The 17,363-nt window shown below is 41.1% G+C and overlaps 1 protein-coding gene across 1 annotated transcript in view; it reads left to right on the top strand.

Moving 5' to 3' along the window:
- The window catches only part of TMEM132C (transmembrane protein 132C), a 201,797-nt gene that overhangs the window by 141,814 nt on the left and 42,620 nt on the right, over positions 1–17,363 (top strand). The window contains exon 4 of the mRNA XM_027652327.1: positions 6,987–7,170. Coding sequence (XP_027508128.1) covers positions 6,987–7,170 — 184 coding nt within the window. The remainder of the gene's footprint in view (positions 1–6,986; positions 7,171–17,363) is intronic.

The following is a 17,363-nucleotide window of genomic DNA, read 5'->3' as shown; positions in this document are numbered from 1 at the left end:
ATGGAGTGCCTTGTTCTATATCAATTCCAGGGGTACTTTTGATTATAAATGGAATAAAACACCCATGCAAGATATTTGTAAACAGAAAATCCATTATATAAGCTCCTTTTTCAAAGGTGTTCTCCTGCCTCTGAATATGTTTCACTGGCTGCTCCCAAACAGTTAAAGTAAGCAATTAAAAGTGAATGATAAAACATGCTTTTGTGTATGTCATCTTAGCAGGCTGAAAGAGCCATAAAATCTGATGCTGCTGATGAAAATGATTGTGATTTCCTTTCTCCAAGTGAAAGCACTGGGTTTGGAGCGAATCTCTAAAAATCTCTGCTCAGGGTCTCCTTTCCAGTGATGTCCCTTGGAAGCTTTTCAGTGCTTACACATTTGCTGTCCCCAAAAGAGGAAAATACTGCTTACTTACAGTGATTCTGGAGAGGTTCCAGCGCTGAATGAATACTAAGTGTCCTTCTCAGAGGCAGGAAGAGATGATGAATCACTGTGAAAGCTTATTTCTTGACCAATCTGCCTACGTATTTTGTTATCTGAAATTATAATGAAGACATTAGCAGACTCATATCTTGAGCAAACTGAATGGGAAATGAAATGGAGTTGGGAGATGCTGTTGCTCAGGGCTGGGATTTGCACGTAGCCTTTCCATGATGGCACCGGTCTGAGGGAGAGGGGCACACGCCTGATTCCTTTGGGAACAGGGAAAAATCAATCTCATCTACCTTGTGCCTGCATGTGATGTAGTATCAGAGAAGACTAATGAGCCTGCTGTCTTCACTGCAGCATTTATTGGGGATTAGTGACTCTTAAAAAGTGCTCTGCAAAGAAGGAAGAAACTGGTGAGTTGTTGTGATCCCTGGTCAGGTCTTCCTCCCTCAGGGAATATCAGCTTTCTGCCTGTCCAAGAGAGGAGCAATTCTGTTTTTCTGGACTCTAATTAGCAACATGACTTTTGTGGTTTGTCCTCAGTGTGACATCACTGAGAGTGGTATCTGTAGGCAAGGCTTGGACAGAGAGGTCAGACATGGCATGTGGGGTTTTTTTTTTTTGAGACTAGAAGAAAAAACTATTATTCACCCTGTTCACCTGTGAAATAAAGGCACAGAAATATCCCACCCCAGGCTCTCTCTACCTTGTGCCACCCAGACAGTGCATATTTCACCAGCTAAGAATTACCCTCCCAAATGGGAGCTCCCAGTCTAATGAAGCAGTTGAACCATGAGTGTCTAAACTCTTTCCTCAACCCACATGTGATTAAATCCAGCTGAGATCCTGGGGCTCAGGACCAACGTGATGAAGGTACCATATTCAGGGGCCTAAAGTAGAAGACAGGCACCAGAGGTTTTTAAAGCCCCATGATGCCTAATTCCTATTGATTTTATTTTAGCTGTAAGGATCTGTGTCTTCATGTCTTGCCTGAGGTCATTAAAGGATGCTGTGGAAGAGCTGGGGAGTGAAATGAGATTTCCTGTCTTAGTCAAAATACCTTAATCAAAAAGCTGTGTTTTATATCACAGTTTATGACAAGAAAGCTAAGAAACCTTATTAAGTAATCTAAGTCTGATCTGGACTGTACAAAGAAATCAAGTACAGCATTATATCATCCTTTTGAAGATACACATATATATTATGCTATCTTGATCAAGAGTTTGCTAAGTTATACCTTGGATATTTTCCTTTGAAGACCTTCATAATAGTTTTAATGTGGTAGTTTTCCATGAAATGATGTCCTCCCTATCTGTTAGTTGTCAAAATAGATCTTCCTTTTCTTTCTCCTCTGCTGGTTTTTATGGTTGAAAGATGAAAGCCGGGCTAATATTGCAAAATAAGATATTTAAACTGCATTTTGTCTCTGGTAATTAGCATTATTCTGTAATTACTACACCCTTTCCACATTTTTTCAAGAGGATTAACTTTGTAACAGCTCTTATTAAGGCCTTGCTGAAAGAAACTTCTATTAAGCATTTGTACTCCATTTGATCAAGGGTTTCAGGTGAGAAATGGATGGCTAAAGGTCCCAGGGGTTGATATTACAGCATTTAGCTCACAGGTAAATGATTCAAATGAACCTGGGTTGCTAATGACCCACCCTTTATTAGCTGAGTGCTGACTGGGGAAGTGAATTGATGTGCAAAGAGCTCCCACATAACTTCATCAGGGCCAGGTTGGACCGTGCTTTGAGCAACCAGGTCCAGTGGAAGGTGGATCTGCTCATGGCAGGGGGTTGGGACTCGATGATCTTTAGGGTCCTTTCCACCCAAGCCATTCTGTGATCTTTAAAGTCATCCTCAGTCACACTTTCCAGACCAAATTCCAGTTCTGTGTGTTGTTAATTTTTCTAAAATTGCCGTGATTCATCCTGGTCCTCAGGTGTGTCCACTGAAGATGTCCCAGTTATCAAATGGGGTTAGGAAAAGATGCAGAAGAGCTAGAAACTGAAAATTTCTTAGAGGAACATATGCCCTGTAGGCCATTACCCCTTTTCCAAACTGGGAAGAGGCATTGGTGTGCATCTGTGGGTGAGCTAAAGTACAGATTGCTCTGGGGTCCACTTTGGCTTTTGAGGAGTTTGTCTCTTCACATGGTAATAACGTGCTCCAGTACGTTCATTTTAGTGAAGACTAAGATGTGCAATGGAACTGAGGGATAATGGGGTTTGTACTCTTCTCAATTTTTTATGTCATTTAGTAAGTGCTGATCTTGCATTAAGATGTCACTGTCAGACTGGATAGCATTAGAGAAGAAAGGAGTTGCTAAATTTTCAGCAGGTCGAAGTATTCTCGGATCCCCAGGCGCGTTCAGTAAAAAATCTGTTGGAATAAAGGATGGCTAAAAAATGTTCTTAATCTAAGCTTTTTAAAATTTCTCTTTTGAGAGCCACTGTAATAAATCGAAATTATTGATTTAGCCCGTAGCAGTCCTAAGATTCACTCATTTAAGAGTCGAAACTGCTCTATTACTTAGAGCAATAACCCAGCACTGCGAAATCTCCCATCAGAGACTCCTGGACTGCACATGCAGACGGGCACTCAGCAAAGATTTCTGTTTGTTTATGGATCTTGCATCAGCTGAGATATTTTCTCAGTAATTATCCTCTCCCCCTGCACCCTGTGAAAGCCTTTGCAGTGCTGGGCCCTTGGCTCTCTAGTTCTGGGCTCAGCTGAGCCCTAGCCTTGCATGGCCAGTACAAACCATTTCAACATTGACAGGTTTAACATTGTTCCACCTCTTTCTAGACCTTTACAGAGAAATAGAATCTATTTTGCTTCTGTTACCCACATCTATCCATGAGCTTACATGGGTTGTGTATACGTGATACCACGTTTTAAATCCCCTGCCTTGAAGCAAGGGTTAAGTGCAGCTTTTGATACAGCCAGTGCTGGGTTAAATATTTCTCAGGGCACTGAAGGTTTGAGTGATCAATAAATTATTGAAAATGCTTAATATCATACTCAAAAATATTCTAAAATCAAAAGTCCTGGTCAGAGTAACACTAGCTGATACCACAAGTGTGTGTCCCTGTCCATAGAACTGTCAGGAGCTGGGGAGTTACGTGGCAGTTTCTCGCAGTGTCACTTCTGTTTTGCCTTTTATGCAATTTTTATTGTCTTTCCATTAAGAGAATATTTCTATTCCACCTTCTTTTTCTAAAACCGTGCCCCTCAGAAGCACTGCCACGGCTCTGCAGCACGTTCTCCCGGGGCAGCACTTTACTGCTGGCCTGTGCCACCGGTGAATTAGTAACCCCATCACTGACCCGCTGGCTCAGCTGCTGTGACCAACGAGTAGCACCTCATCAGTGCCCATCTGCTCCAGCCAGAGTAGCTGTGGGTTCAGTGCTCCTCGCTGGTGAACGTGTGCCCAGCCCCAGAGCCCCTGTGGCTGCTGAGCAGTTCAAAGGGAGTCCTTACTCCACGTGGTCCAATCTGATGAAAGATTAGCCTATTTATAAATTAAAATAAATCCAAGGAGTGAACTGGCCCAGGGGAACTCTCAATCCAATCAAATTAGACTCATATATCCACCCTGGAGCAATTCCTTAGAAACCCTGCCTTCAGGAAGCTTCATTTGTAATCACTACGTGCTGTGTACTTTAGAAAAGTTTTATAATTACTTGCTGTTCCGGCTGCTGAGCGATTCTAAATGTTGGATATTAAGGAACTGCTGTTTCAGTCAGTGAACAAGCTCTGAACATTAAATGTGCTTCACGAGAAGTTTTTTTCTCAGCCATTACACATCTCCGAAGGCATATTTTTTTTCGAGTGGATGCTTTCCCAGCTGTTGATCATCTCTCTGTTTCTTCTGTGTGAAGAGAGAAGGAGGAAACTGGTGAGAGTGTGACATTGTAGAAAGGCTGTGTCGCTGTGGAGGGAGGTGGGTGCATCACTCACAGATGGAGGTGTTGAAATAATTATGCAGGTCATCCTGGAAAAGTGCCAAGGAAACCTTTCTCTTCTACCACGCGTATTTTTTTTTTTTTTATATTTTATATCATGTGTTTTACAGAAGAAATATTTTAGCAGTTTTACAGAATTCTGTACATGAATTTTGGTGGCATTTTTTATATCTCTCCACCACCATCACTTCATACCTTGGGAAGAGGCAGCTTGTCTTTGTCAGGGTCAAGGAGATACTTGGCCACAGCAGCTCAATGAGTGATACCAAGTGCTGGGTGAGAACTGGAGATCCAAATTCAGCAGGTGTTTTGAGGCTGTCAAAGGTGATAACAGTGATTTCTTTCACAGAATAGCTCTTCAATTATCCAAAATATGCCTCAGTTACAGAATGATGTTAAGGTCCTGAGGACCTTGTAAGATTAGAATCAAGTGCTGTGTTTCCCAGTGAAGCCAGAATGGTGGTGCAGTGGTTAACAAGAGAGTTGGAAAAACGCAGATCAGTTCCTCACCCTGTCCCAGTGTCCCAATGACCTTGTGTGTGTCACACAGCCTCTCCTTCAATCCTAGGAGCAAAATGCAGGCAGCTGTGTCTGTAGTGAAAGGGAGAAGAGGTTTAGGAGTCCGTGGGCCGGCTGGAAATGAGCCCTTTCCCACCTGGAGCTCTCTGACTCTGCTGGCAGAATTGGGAGGCTTTGGCTGTAAAACTGCACATTTCACACCTGCTCAGAGGCTGTTTGGAGAAATGCATGCAAACTTCATGATCTGGAAAACTTTCCTGAGGTACATTAGCTCTTAGAGCAGCTTTGATATGTGCAAGAGTTCATTCTCTGTTTAGTGTAAGTGGAAGCACCGAGATAGTCAATCACGTGGGAAAACTTCTGCTCTGTCACTTACTAAGCATCAGAACTAGAAATGGTGAAAATTATATCATTTCAGGTGTCATTAATCTAAGGCATAATGGTGCCTTTAACAGCTAAATGAAAACTGTAGTTCAGGTGATTCAGGTATTTTTGCATATAATCATGTTTTCAAATAAATGACAAAGTTCAATCCGGTATATATTCATTTTGAGATGTCCCAGAAGTGTGTAAACTACAGTTGTTGCAGTTGCCTTGTATTTACAAGCTGTAAGATTTATTTAGTAGGAACTCTTCAAATGGCAATAGGCTGGTCTTGAGTTATGAATTGCTAAACCCATCCATCTGTCACATTTCCACCCAAAATGACTCTTTAAATGCATGGAGGAAGTGTGCCCCTATTGCAGAAGTGGTACAATGTGTCTCTCTTGACGCAGCAAGAAAACAGCAAGGAAATAAATTTAAAGCATTAGGCAGTATTAAGACTTTTCAGAGTAAGCCATCCAAATGAAAACCCATAATCAAAATAATAATTATCAGGGGAGCACATTTTGCTTTCAAAGTAATCATGTGAAGTAAAGCAGAGAATGTGTCTTAAGTAGCAAAAAATGGTGATTTCTGTTCAGAGGTAAAAAGAAAGTCTAGCACTTGAGAATATAAGTGCTTTGTACATGATCAGTTCTTGATGGATTTTCTCAGAAATGGGCCTTCATGTATTGTACATAAAGAGGAGAGGGAAAATTGAAGCCGTTATGTGATGAATGCAGGCAAAGGTGTGATGGAGCTGGGATTGGGTTACTGAAGCCAGGAAGATGCCTGTCATTCTCCTCATTTTAAAATTATTACAGCGTGGGGTTAGATTGAAGTAATATTCTGTGAAATATTAAGACATTCTGCACTGTGGGAAGACATTTGGAAAGTTCCAGAAAAGTTAATGTATAATTTCTGATGAAAGTAATTTGTACTTTTTTCTTTTTTTAATTAAAGCAGCAGATAGTCCAGCAAATTTCTTTCATATATTCTTATTATTTCTGGTGTAGTTAAAGAAATTTAATGTGAAGGAAACATTTTCAGCATGTCTTTTCATATTTGTTATTCAAATAGTCTTACTGAGTTCATGGTATATTTATATATAGCTTTGTTCTTTCTGTTTGGTCTCAGCTGCCTGAGATTTTCATTAGAGTTCACCTCTAAGATTAGACTAATCTTGTCATTTTACCATTTAATCTTGTTAATTTTTTTAATGGCTTCCATCAGCACATATGAAATTCAATTACACTGAGCTTCATTGCTGAGGATTTGTATGATTTTGGTGGTGAACATGTAAAACAAACCTTGGTTTTCTTTTTGACTGCACTAATTCTGGGCTCTTCAGTCTTCATGAGCTGCACTGGACTTAACTTTGGTTGATCAGGATCAAATCCATCTTGCAGTAGGGTTGAATCATACTTATAAAATCATATAAAACTTGTAATGGAATAAGTATCTTTTGCTTTCATCAGATGCAATAACTTGGATTTTATGTCTCCATAGTGCTCATTGTAAGAGCAGCTGACCCTTTTAGCAGAATTCCAGCTTGCATGCTCTGAAGTGGTTGCAGATTGAAAAAGGCTTTGTGTTATACCTTGGCATAAACAGCTTCATTTTCCAGGAACTAACACGATTCACTTCATTTGCTTTCTCCAGCAAAAGTAATAGCTCTTCCCTTTCCCTGTTTTCTTCTGTTCAGGAGCAACAGTTTGTTCCACGAGGTGGTGCAGCTGAACTTTGAGATCACCAGCTTCAGCAGCCTGTCGGGAACACAGCCCATCACCTGGCAGGTGGAATACCCTCGGAAGGGGACCACGGACATCACCCTGTCTGAAATCTTCATCTGCCAGAAGGACCTCGTTGGGATTGTTCCACTGGCAATGGTAAGAACCTGTTTTAGCTGTTGTTCTGTCCAGCTTGTGTGTGATCTCAGAAAACGTGTGCTGGCCTCAGACAGGAGTGCTGCTCTCTGTCCTGCCTCCCCAGTTATAGCTGGAGGGGACTGCCTGCTAAAATCACCCCCTCCTTCAAGGGTCTGTGCACATCACAGGATTATAAACTTCCCACGGAGGGAAGGGATGCTGCCACTTTAAACATCTCTCTCAGATTTAAACCCTGAGTTTCTGGCGTGCATGGTTTCCTCCAGCTGGTAACACAAAGCTAAGTAGATTTTTCTTCCCATTTCTTATTTCCATTGCATGGCTCAAACTTGGAAGCTGTAGAGCAACTTCAGAGGGCCTCAAGGACCTTCTGCTAAAGCCTCAAGTTTCTTGGTCCTTAGTAGGCTGAGCCCGATACTAATTCTGCTGCCTGATTCCCTAATAGTGTAAGAACTTCTGGTTTCAAGTAAGAAACAGAAAATAATAAGAGCCTCAATAATACATTTAAGAAGGATGAAGTTCAGACTTTCATGCCTTGGGTTAAAATAGTGTTTTAGCAAAACAAGACGTTTCACAGGACTCTCCACCATCTCAGGTGTGCTGTTAGTAGGCAGGCATTTTCTTTTCTGTTGGATTCAGGTAGATGCTGAGAACTTATTCCATGCTCACAGGTGAAGTAGGCATTGAGCATGTATTTTGGAAATCGTGCTGAATCTCAGGAAAGGGAGAAAGCTGCCAGGTACCTGGAACAGGACCAAGTGGCAATTAATAGAGGAATTGCATGTGCCACCATTAGTCAGTGTTTGAGCTCAGGGTTTGGAAGATGAGTTGGACATATCTGTCCTTCTTGTGAATTTAGCCTCTCCTGTGCATAATCTTGGTGGCGTAATTCTGGCAATCTTTTCTTTGAACAGTGTTCAGCAGATAATTAGATGAGTATTATTTCCTGGAAGTCCTAGTCCTCAATATATTCTTCCACTTTGAAGAGTAAAACTGCTGCTCATATGAAATGAGGTCATGCCCAGCAATTTCCTGATCCACAGTCTGTTAAGTCAGCAGAAAGCCTGGACTGCATTTCAAATCTGAGAGGGAAATAATTGTCCTCATTACCCGTCAGGTTGAACGGGGAATACATGTTTGAGCATCTGCCCTCTAAGGACTTGAGAATGTGTGTAAAGAAGAATTTTATGGTCAGATTTTATTTTGGGGTGGATGCCTTCCAATACCAAACAATAGACATCACAATAGACTTCACATCTTCCTTTTCATTTCATGGAAGAATTCATCTACTTCTTCTCTGCATTCCATATCTCAGGGAATCAAGATTTTAATATCCCTGTCAGGGTGCAATGCCTTTGCACTTGCATACAGGGTTCTTGTAGAGTTGTGTCTATTCTACATTAAAATTCATCTGCCTACAAGGGTTCCTTTAAGAACTGAAGGTCTGAATGAATGAATTTAGCCTTGTATAAATCATGTAAGGCAAAAGCCTTTATTCCTAACAGATTACCAGCAGGCACTCTGGGTTGTGCAAAGGGTTCAAACAATGAAATCATTAAACCTTTCTCTTTGCAAAGCTTTCTTGTGTTTATCTCATTTCTGTACCTTGTGATAACACATAGCTGGAGCCAAAATATACTATGTTAACAGAATCCAGTTGGATGGGATACCAAAGTAAAATTGGCTTTGCTAGCAGGATATTAGTAGATAAAGGGAATTTTCAGAGTTTTCTGTTAGCTAACACTGCATACCCAGCCAGGGTGCTTTCTTCATTTAGGCATTAATCTCCAGCTGAGCTGATTACCTGGCACTTCTCCTGCTCAGAAACAAGAGTCACACCAAAAAGAGAGAGGGTGATACTGTACATGCTGAGAAGTCAGACCACAGTCTTTATCTTCACTACACACTGCAAAGCAGCAGCCCATTATTGTGTCCAGAAATTAGATCTCACTGTTTATCAGCAAGTGGGTTTCGTAATCCTCTGGAGGGAAAGGAGATTTTGCTGATTTAAGCATGGGGTGTTGCTACAGCAAAACTGCTGAAACATGAGAAGTCAAATCTGCCGTTCCAAATTTGTAAAGGTGGCCAGAAAACAAAGATGATGTGGTGTGTTGGGATGTAGGATCTGATTGAGTCTCTGCCATTGGTCTGATGGGCATCCCAGTCAGTGTTTTGGGGATGAAAGCAGCAAACTTGTGCTCGGTTTGACTATAACATAAAGGTTATCTCTGACTCACGGAGTAAAGCACGTCTCATGTGAGCCATTCCAAACTTATGAAGCAAGAAAGATCATGTCTCTTTTATTGCCCTATGCCTGATTACATTACAAAAAAGTAGTAAGATGAAAACCAAGTGGTCTTCAGAAGATTAGGGCAATTGTTGCTATAGTATTTTGGAGGAGATTAAAGAATTGACATTGTCAGCAAGAACTGAACCTGAAATTTTAAAAGAGCCTTATAGGACTTGGATCAGTGGAGCAAGTGGTGGGATAAAGCTGCTGAAAAATCAATGGAAATTCATCATATAGTCAAAAGAGAGGGTTTTAGTAGAATCCATGTTCCAGGGGCCCAACTACTGCACTAAATAGTGTGTACAAGTAAGAAACAGCAAAATAGAGAGGCTGCTACAGTGCACACTACAGTGAAATAATAGGAGCAAGAGATATCAAAACTGCTGGACTGAAAATAAGTGTAATAACATTTCCCCGGGAAAAAAATGACTTGTAAATTTGAGATAAGTATATTTTTTTTCCCTGAGCTCAGAAGTTAATCAATCTGAGTAATTTTGGAGGACGTGTCATCCTTCAGGGTATTTGGAGAGAAAAATGAGACAGAAAAGTTAGGAAAACGTAATTCTGACTGGTTTGTTGCTTTCTAACTCTCACATACTAGAATTTTAGTTAAGTGCTGTGGGGAGTGATGCTTCAAAATAGATCCTAGTCAGACATATGTAGTACTCTCACTACCAAACTCTTGAGTGTGGCATTTGGGACAACCATCCCCTCAGTGCCATGCAGGCTGCATGAGATTCTGTATGTCTCACTCAAAGTATGAGACTAAATTTATATGTTGCATTTCCATCATTGAATAGCAATAGTTAACTGAGGCAAGATTTGTAAAGAGGTAATGTCATTTATTAGGCCATTTGATGCAGATGGAGAAAGGTAGATGCACACAGTGCCTCCTTCAGATCTCTTGACTCACTTAAATCACAGCAGCTGTGAGATACCACAGCTACCGAAACTGGGAGGTGTAAAATTCATCAAGTAGGAGAGCTAAATAAGAAAATAAAAGAATTTCTTAAGGCAAACCAGAAAATATGTCCCACTGTCTGCTGACAGGAAGAATCTACTGTCTGAGTTGTGCCCTATTCTGGCTTTTTTTTTTATTTCATCTTGCTTGTTGCAGGATCAATTAGGAAAGTGCTTTCATAGGAGCTTAATTAATTATCTGCTAAGCTGCTTTTGAAAACCTCCTCAATTAATCACAAGTAACCTCAGAACTTGCCAATTAAGGTGTACAAGGTTTTTTAACTTTCCACAAATTTTCCTAAAATTTCTATCCCATCATGAGCAAATGTAGCCAACTACGTTGATTTTTCCACTTGGCTAGATTAAAATACCCCAAATTGGTCACATCTATAGTATGTGAACACACATACTATAGATTCCAGTGAAGAGATCTGTATGTTTGTGTTCAACATGAGGACACGTTTTGGGAAACTCAGCAAGAGATTTCTTTTCATGCTTTAAATGGATAGTGCATGTTTTTAATAGTATTAAATTTTGCTTTGGGATGGAACAAGGTAAAAAACCTGTGTAAGTGCACTGTTTGATGCCAATAAGGACATAATATTAAAGGAAAACTCCTTCATGGGAGGAAGATGGGGAATCAATTGTTTAATATTTATGCAAGGCCATTTGGGTCCCTGTATATGGAACTGAAGCAGTAGTCCTTCAGCAGCAGGATAAACTCTCTCTGAAGTTGATCCCTGTCTGTGACAAATACAGATATTTGTAATGTTGAAGCATAAACTCAATGGCAGGAGTTTACTCTGAGAGTTCTAGTCTAAATTTGAAGACATTTGTCACCATGGGAAGCCATGCAACTTATCCACGAGTATTTCCTCTTAAAAAAAAATAACACTAATACTGGTTTTCAGTGGGTCTTTCAGGTTTCATTCATCAGACTCTGTAATGCACTGATAATTCCTTACAAACCAAAGTTGGAACAGCTCTCAGGCATCTCTGGAAGTTTCTTGCTGCTCTTTCACACCTCACGTGCTCAGGAGTTTGTCTCTTCTCCTCAGCTGTACCAGTGGGCCTCATAAAAGATATAATAATCTACCTTTCTGCTGATGTAAAAGCATCTTTTCCTTGTGAAACAGCATCCTGTGAACTTCTGGTTAATCCAAGTTCCAAGTGTTTGTGCAGAGTAACCTGGCAAACCCAGCATTAATGTGTAGCTGCTCATCAGGCAGGACAATTCCACACCTGCTTTTTGCTCGGTGGTAGTTGTTCGTTAGGAAGTGCTTGGTTTGTGTGTTTCTTTGCATTCTGAACTCAATGTGTTGACAGTCCTGCTGCAGAAGCAGGAGAATGGACCTACTGCAGAGCTGTGACTCAGCCAAAACTGCTTTTGACACTTTTATGTGTGTTTCTTAACTTGCTTTCCTTGAAAACAGAGATGATCAAAAACTTAGCTCCCGAAGCAGTGTTGTTTTATGCACACATTTATGTATGCCATTCCCTAAGGTAAAGGGTTTTTTAAGGTATTTCATTGTAATGAAGTCCCTGTAATACCATTTTAAAATATGGACCTGAATAAATAGAGTTTTCATCCCTGCACAGTCCGTGAGTTCACACCATAAAGCTCTGTCTGGTTCAAGGTCACACAAGTGCAGAATCCTCACTCCTGTTCATCTTTCAGTCTTGAAGGAAGCAGGGGCAGCAGGCACTGAGGAGCTTTCCAGAAGATAAAATCCATTTCCTGATTTGCTTATCACAAACAAACAAACAGATAATCGACGTGTCAGGCTTTTCAGCTGACAGGTACTGCCTCAGATAATTTAGTTATGGATCACATAAAATGAACCCCGTGAGCTGAAGGAAATTTATTTTATGTAAGACTATCCTATTACTGTTAGTAATAGTAACTGGGCCAATTTAAATGAACTGTGAAGCCCTAAATAGTACCATGAAGTCAGGAGTTTTCAGAGCCCAGTTACCACACTGAGTGCTCTGTGTGAAACACCAGGTGTTAAGGGAGAAGCAGTGCCTGAGATCACTTCTGTGCCTACAATTGCCATCATGGCAGGTTGCAATTGTTTAAACCAGGATAACATTCCTTCCAGACTTATGGTGGATATAATTTCACTGAAGATTGTGCCATTGCTCTCTGTTTATAGCAGAAGAACTCAGGAGCCTGCATACCTGCTTATTAATTGGCCATGTCACGTAGTGCACTAGGCTGTGACTAGCAATGCTTATTGATTAATCTTATCTGTGAAGAATTGGCTCTTTTGTTGTCTGCCCATCAGGAAACAAAAGCAAAAAAACGGATGAATTGTTGTTCATTGATCTTAAATTGGTCAGAAGATGCAGGCAACGGAGAGAATTCAAAATGACTCATTTCAACAGCGCCTTTTTAAGTCCCAGTCTTCATTTCTACAGCCCTTGCACTTTTGCCTCTAGCTTCTGTTTTGCTTTTCTTTACTACAATCACATTCAGTCCTACCTTTTGCAGGAAATGAGAATGGATCAATAAGGCTATCTCATCTGGCTGGAATTAATATTTCCATTGGATCAAGTTGTATGTGATTTTCTATGCAGCACAAGAGTATGAATAATTTCCTCTTCCAGCAGCCCTCATATCTGACAATGCTCTTGAATGGATTACTTTGAGATTTTAAAATGCTGAGGAGAGGTGGGGCCAGCTGGTTTCCAGATTTTTAAAGATCTCTGAGAGATATTAATAAAAGACTTAATAATAACAGGAGCTTCTGTGCTGGTTCTCAGCATTGCAAGTTGGCTGGAGTCAAGTCCACATTCTGCTGAAGGTAATTCTGGTGTCAGTTCATGGCACTGTGTTGTGTCACATGTGGATTCTGGAGATCATTTTGTTCTTGTGATGCATTGGGCAGGATTTGGGGACTGCTCTAAGTGTTGGTTCAGGTTTATGATGCCACTCCATCAGAAGAAGACATCTTAAATAACAGTTTATATTTGAAATGACAGCTGGTTAAAATTCTGGTTGTTTAACATAACCACAAAGGCAGTTTCACAGCTGCCACACACGTGTGAGCAGAGACCACGCAGAGCCAGCAGAAAGTGAGCTCTGGTCCCACATGATGTGCCTGAGAAGGACATTCCAGGGCTGGCTATTTTGATGCTCAGGGCTGTATTCACCCTGTGTGCCCTCCTTGCTGCCTTCACAGCCAGATCAGATGGAGGAGAGCAGAGAGGCACTTCTCAGAAGGAGCAGGAGACCAATTTCAGGGGCTGATATTCTGCAAAAGTTTGCAGCTGACACAGGACTGGAATTTAAAAGCGAAGAAGTTCCTAATTTGTGAGACTGTAGTGTGTGTTAAGCATTTCAGGCTTTGACCAGAGTTCACCCATGGCCAACACAGGGAGGCAGATGCTGTGCCTGACTGAACCTCCTGCAGCACAGCACTTCTGCTGCCAAGGATTTGAGAGGAATGTAAAGGGAGATGGAAGAACATTGCAGGGCTTTGTTCAGGAGCTGCTGCCAGAGCTGGGAAGGGAGTTGTACTCAGCAGTCTCCACTGCTAGACTGTGCCTTGTCCTGTGGAAGTTAATGTCCTAGTGCTCATCTAAACTCGAGCTTTCTCATTACCTTTAGCTAACAAACACTTGTCTTGACTTAAGTCATAAATACATGTCCAGGCACTGTCCAAACTAATTCCAAACAACAAACACTTGTGGTTTACCCTAGAGAGTAAAGGTGTCCACCACCTCCTCCTGCTGTCACTTGAGGGAGATGACATCTGAACAGTGTCTGCCAGAGCAGACCAGGTGTGTTGGCAGACAGAGCAAGCTTGAGCATTAGTTGGGATAGCCGTGACCCTTACTGAAAAACAGGAGCAATTTCTCTTAATTGGCAGCTTCTAATGATGATTTTGATCTGTAAAGAGAATTTTAAAATTTCTGGGGAATGCCTCACTCTTCACAGTCAGGTGAAGTATTTACTTAGCAGAATTCTGAATTGTTTGGGCTGGACTCTGATTAATGAGGTCCTGAGGTGTTACAGCTTGGACAGTGAAACTATCGAGGCAACAAGAAAATGCTTTACTCTAATGGAAGATAATGAGGGAGCATGGGGGGGAAAATCACCAGGTATTTTATAAGCTTCAGTGTTTTAATGAGCTACCCCCAAACATTAAATCCCAGCAACTTTCCACCTTTGCTCTCAGATGCATGTTTGCCTTACCCTGCTTTCAGTTTACAGTTTATTATCCAACCAGACACTCATCACTGAGGATGTTTGTCATGGAATTCATTAGGAATCTGGACTTCAAACTCAATAGTTCTGCTTGAGGGAGATAAAAGACCAAAACCCAGGACAGGGTTCAGCACAGTCCTGGGGAGAAAGCTGGCATTGTGCTTCTGGCTCTTTCCTCCTGCAGCAGCTGCTAAAAGACATGGGGAGCAGCAGTGGGGATGGGATTTGATCTATTCATAACCCCAGAATCAAAAGGGTACCAAAACTGCACCAAAGCTTGGACTAACAGCAAAACTAACCTTTCTAAATTAGAGGGCCTGTATGCAAAGGTCTTCCTGCACTGCCCAAGCTCTCCATGTTGTTGCACATGTGCTGAAATGAATGAACAGACCAAAATTTTGTACCCTGTGGCTGTGGCCCCGTTGCTGTGGTGTGTCTTTAGACCACAGTTAAACTGCAGGGCCCAGCAAAGTAAATCAGCATAGACAGTGAACAGTCAGGATTGGTTTTCCCTCAGAAGCAAATCATGCCTGATATTTAAAGCACCAGCACCATGGCATGACCGTCAGCAAGCCAGCACACTGGGGAGAGAGGGAATTTCAGCAAGCAAATGGAAAAAAAAAATGTACCACTGACATTAATTTTAATCAGGTCCAAATCATCTGATTTGTTCTCTGTGGTTTTTTTTCTCTAGCAAAGCTGATTGTCTTTCTGCAAGATTTGTTACCTCACAGAACAATAATATAAGGCTGTAATGATGTAATTTATGGCTGCAATTTGCTTTTGGAAATCCTCTATTAGTAAAAAATAGCAACAGCACAGTTTTATTAATTAGAGTGGGTGAATATTGAATACTGACTGTCAGTACCAGGATTAGTGACTGTGTTGTGCTCTGCTCTCCAAGGCCCTGTAGGACCAGAGCGCTGCATGTTTTGGAGGCTGTGAAATGAGTATTTTGCTTAAACTAAATAAGTGTAAAAAAATAATTCAAGTTCACTGGGAAGTTTGAGAAAATGATAGAGGGAAACATTAACCTGTAAATTCAGTATTGAAAAACACACCAGTGTGTTACTGCACCACATAATGTGCTCACATCTAGGATGGTTCTGCAGCATAGCACGTTTATTTATACCTTTTACTCCCAAAGTACTTCTTGCAGTTCAAACCTTAAGGTTCATTATTGAGTTTTAGTCTCAGTGTGCCATTCCAGGGAGATCCACTCTATCTTTTTTTTTTCTTTAATGTGGACATTTTTTACCTTGGCATAACACTTTTATTTTCATTTGCATAAACCAGACTTTACCAGGACGTGGATGGGGAGAGACGATGGTGGACAAAATCACCTTGTGTGATTTAAAGGTGAATTCTCTTCCTTTTGTGTTCTGTGCACAACTGGCTGAAATCCAAAAGGCTTGCTATAACCTCTTTGTGATCTTGAGTTCTCATTTTGGAGAGCTAACAGAAGGTAGAAGGCCTCCTGCTGCATATATTATGTCAGCAGCAGAAACCAAAGAGATCAGTCTTGGACCCGGCCGTACTCTTGAATCATTTTGTGCAGGGTACTACGTGCCTGTGTGCCAATAGCAAGGGAAGTTTTTATAGGGCTTTGCTGCTTGGATTGAGCCAGCAGAGAAGACTCTGTTTTAGATTCTGGATCTGGGACAAAATGTCAATTGGAAGCGTTGAAAAGCAGTGACTAAAGAGCAGAGCTGCCAGCTGGCACCAGGTATCCTGCGGCATATGTTTTAAGGATGCTTGGAATCTTCAGGAGTGAGATTGGTGTGGTAATAAATAAGTCATTTGAGACTCAGTAATTCCTCCTCACTGCTCTTACCTCATTCAAATTATGGACTACTCATTAAGCACTGGGAGACTCTGATATGCAAAAATAGGAATGGTCTGGTGGACTGGGAGCCGCAGGTCTGGAGTTGGTTTCTGCCTCTTTTTTTGGATCTTTGGCTCAGGCTCAGAGCAGGTTTAAAACAGTCACAGTGGTTCATATTTCCTACGTTACAATGCAAGTATTTGGCTTACAGGGTCATTCTCTGTAAAGGAAAATTCCCTGCTTAAGCATGGATACCAACCTCAATACTGACAGTGCCGTTCTAGTCCTGAAGAGTAAAAATATAAGTGAGGCAAGGTTTGTGGCTCGAGGTGATGTCTTTTATTAGGCCATCCAAGAGTTGGAAAAAACAGCCAAGCTTTCAAGTGCACAAATCTTTTTTCAAGTCTCTTTCAGTGTTGTAAGTTGCTGTGAGATGCTCAGATAAAGTTAATGGTCACTGGGCTTGCTCCAGGTTATGGTAACAACTAAAATACTGCTTTAAACAAATGGATTTGATCCCTTTGTCTGTCATATCCGTGACTTATACAATGATCATAGCAACCTATTTTAAGGATGGTTCTCTGGCCATGAGCTTTCAGCCAGCAGGATCTTGACAAGCAACCCCTGAAGGTAAAACATGTTTTTGCTTGAGGAAGGAGGAAGTAATTGAATCTGTGATTATACATACTGTATATATTTAATTTGCCTCCTTCTAGATATATGCCAGGTTTAGTTTCTATATATTATAAGGGCCACCAGTCTATCAGACTTGTCTGATCAATAATTTAATTTTCCTGTGTCACTCTCTCATCTTTTTAACTGAACTAAGTTTCTGATGTCTGTACAGTATCTGCACTCATTAGTGCAAATAATCTTGTTCCTGCCCTCTATGTGCTTATGTGGACCTG

This window comes from Corapipo altera, unplaced genomic scaffold (assembly GCF_003945725.1).
Source record: "Corapipo altera isolate COAL_440 unplaced genomic scaffold, ASM394572v1 67, whole genome shotgun sequence".
Taxonomy (NCBI): Eukaryota; Metazoa; Chordata; class Aves; order Passeriformes; family Pipridae; genus Corapipo; species Corapipo altera.
This window is presented reverse-complemented; position numbering and strand designations above follow the sequence as displayed.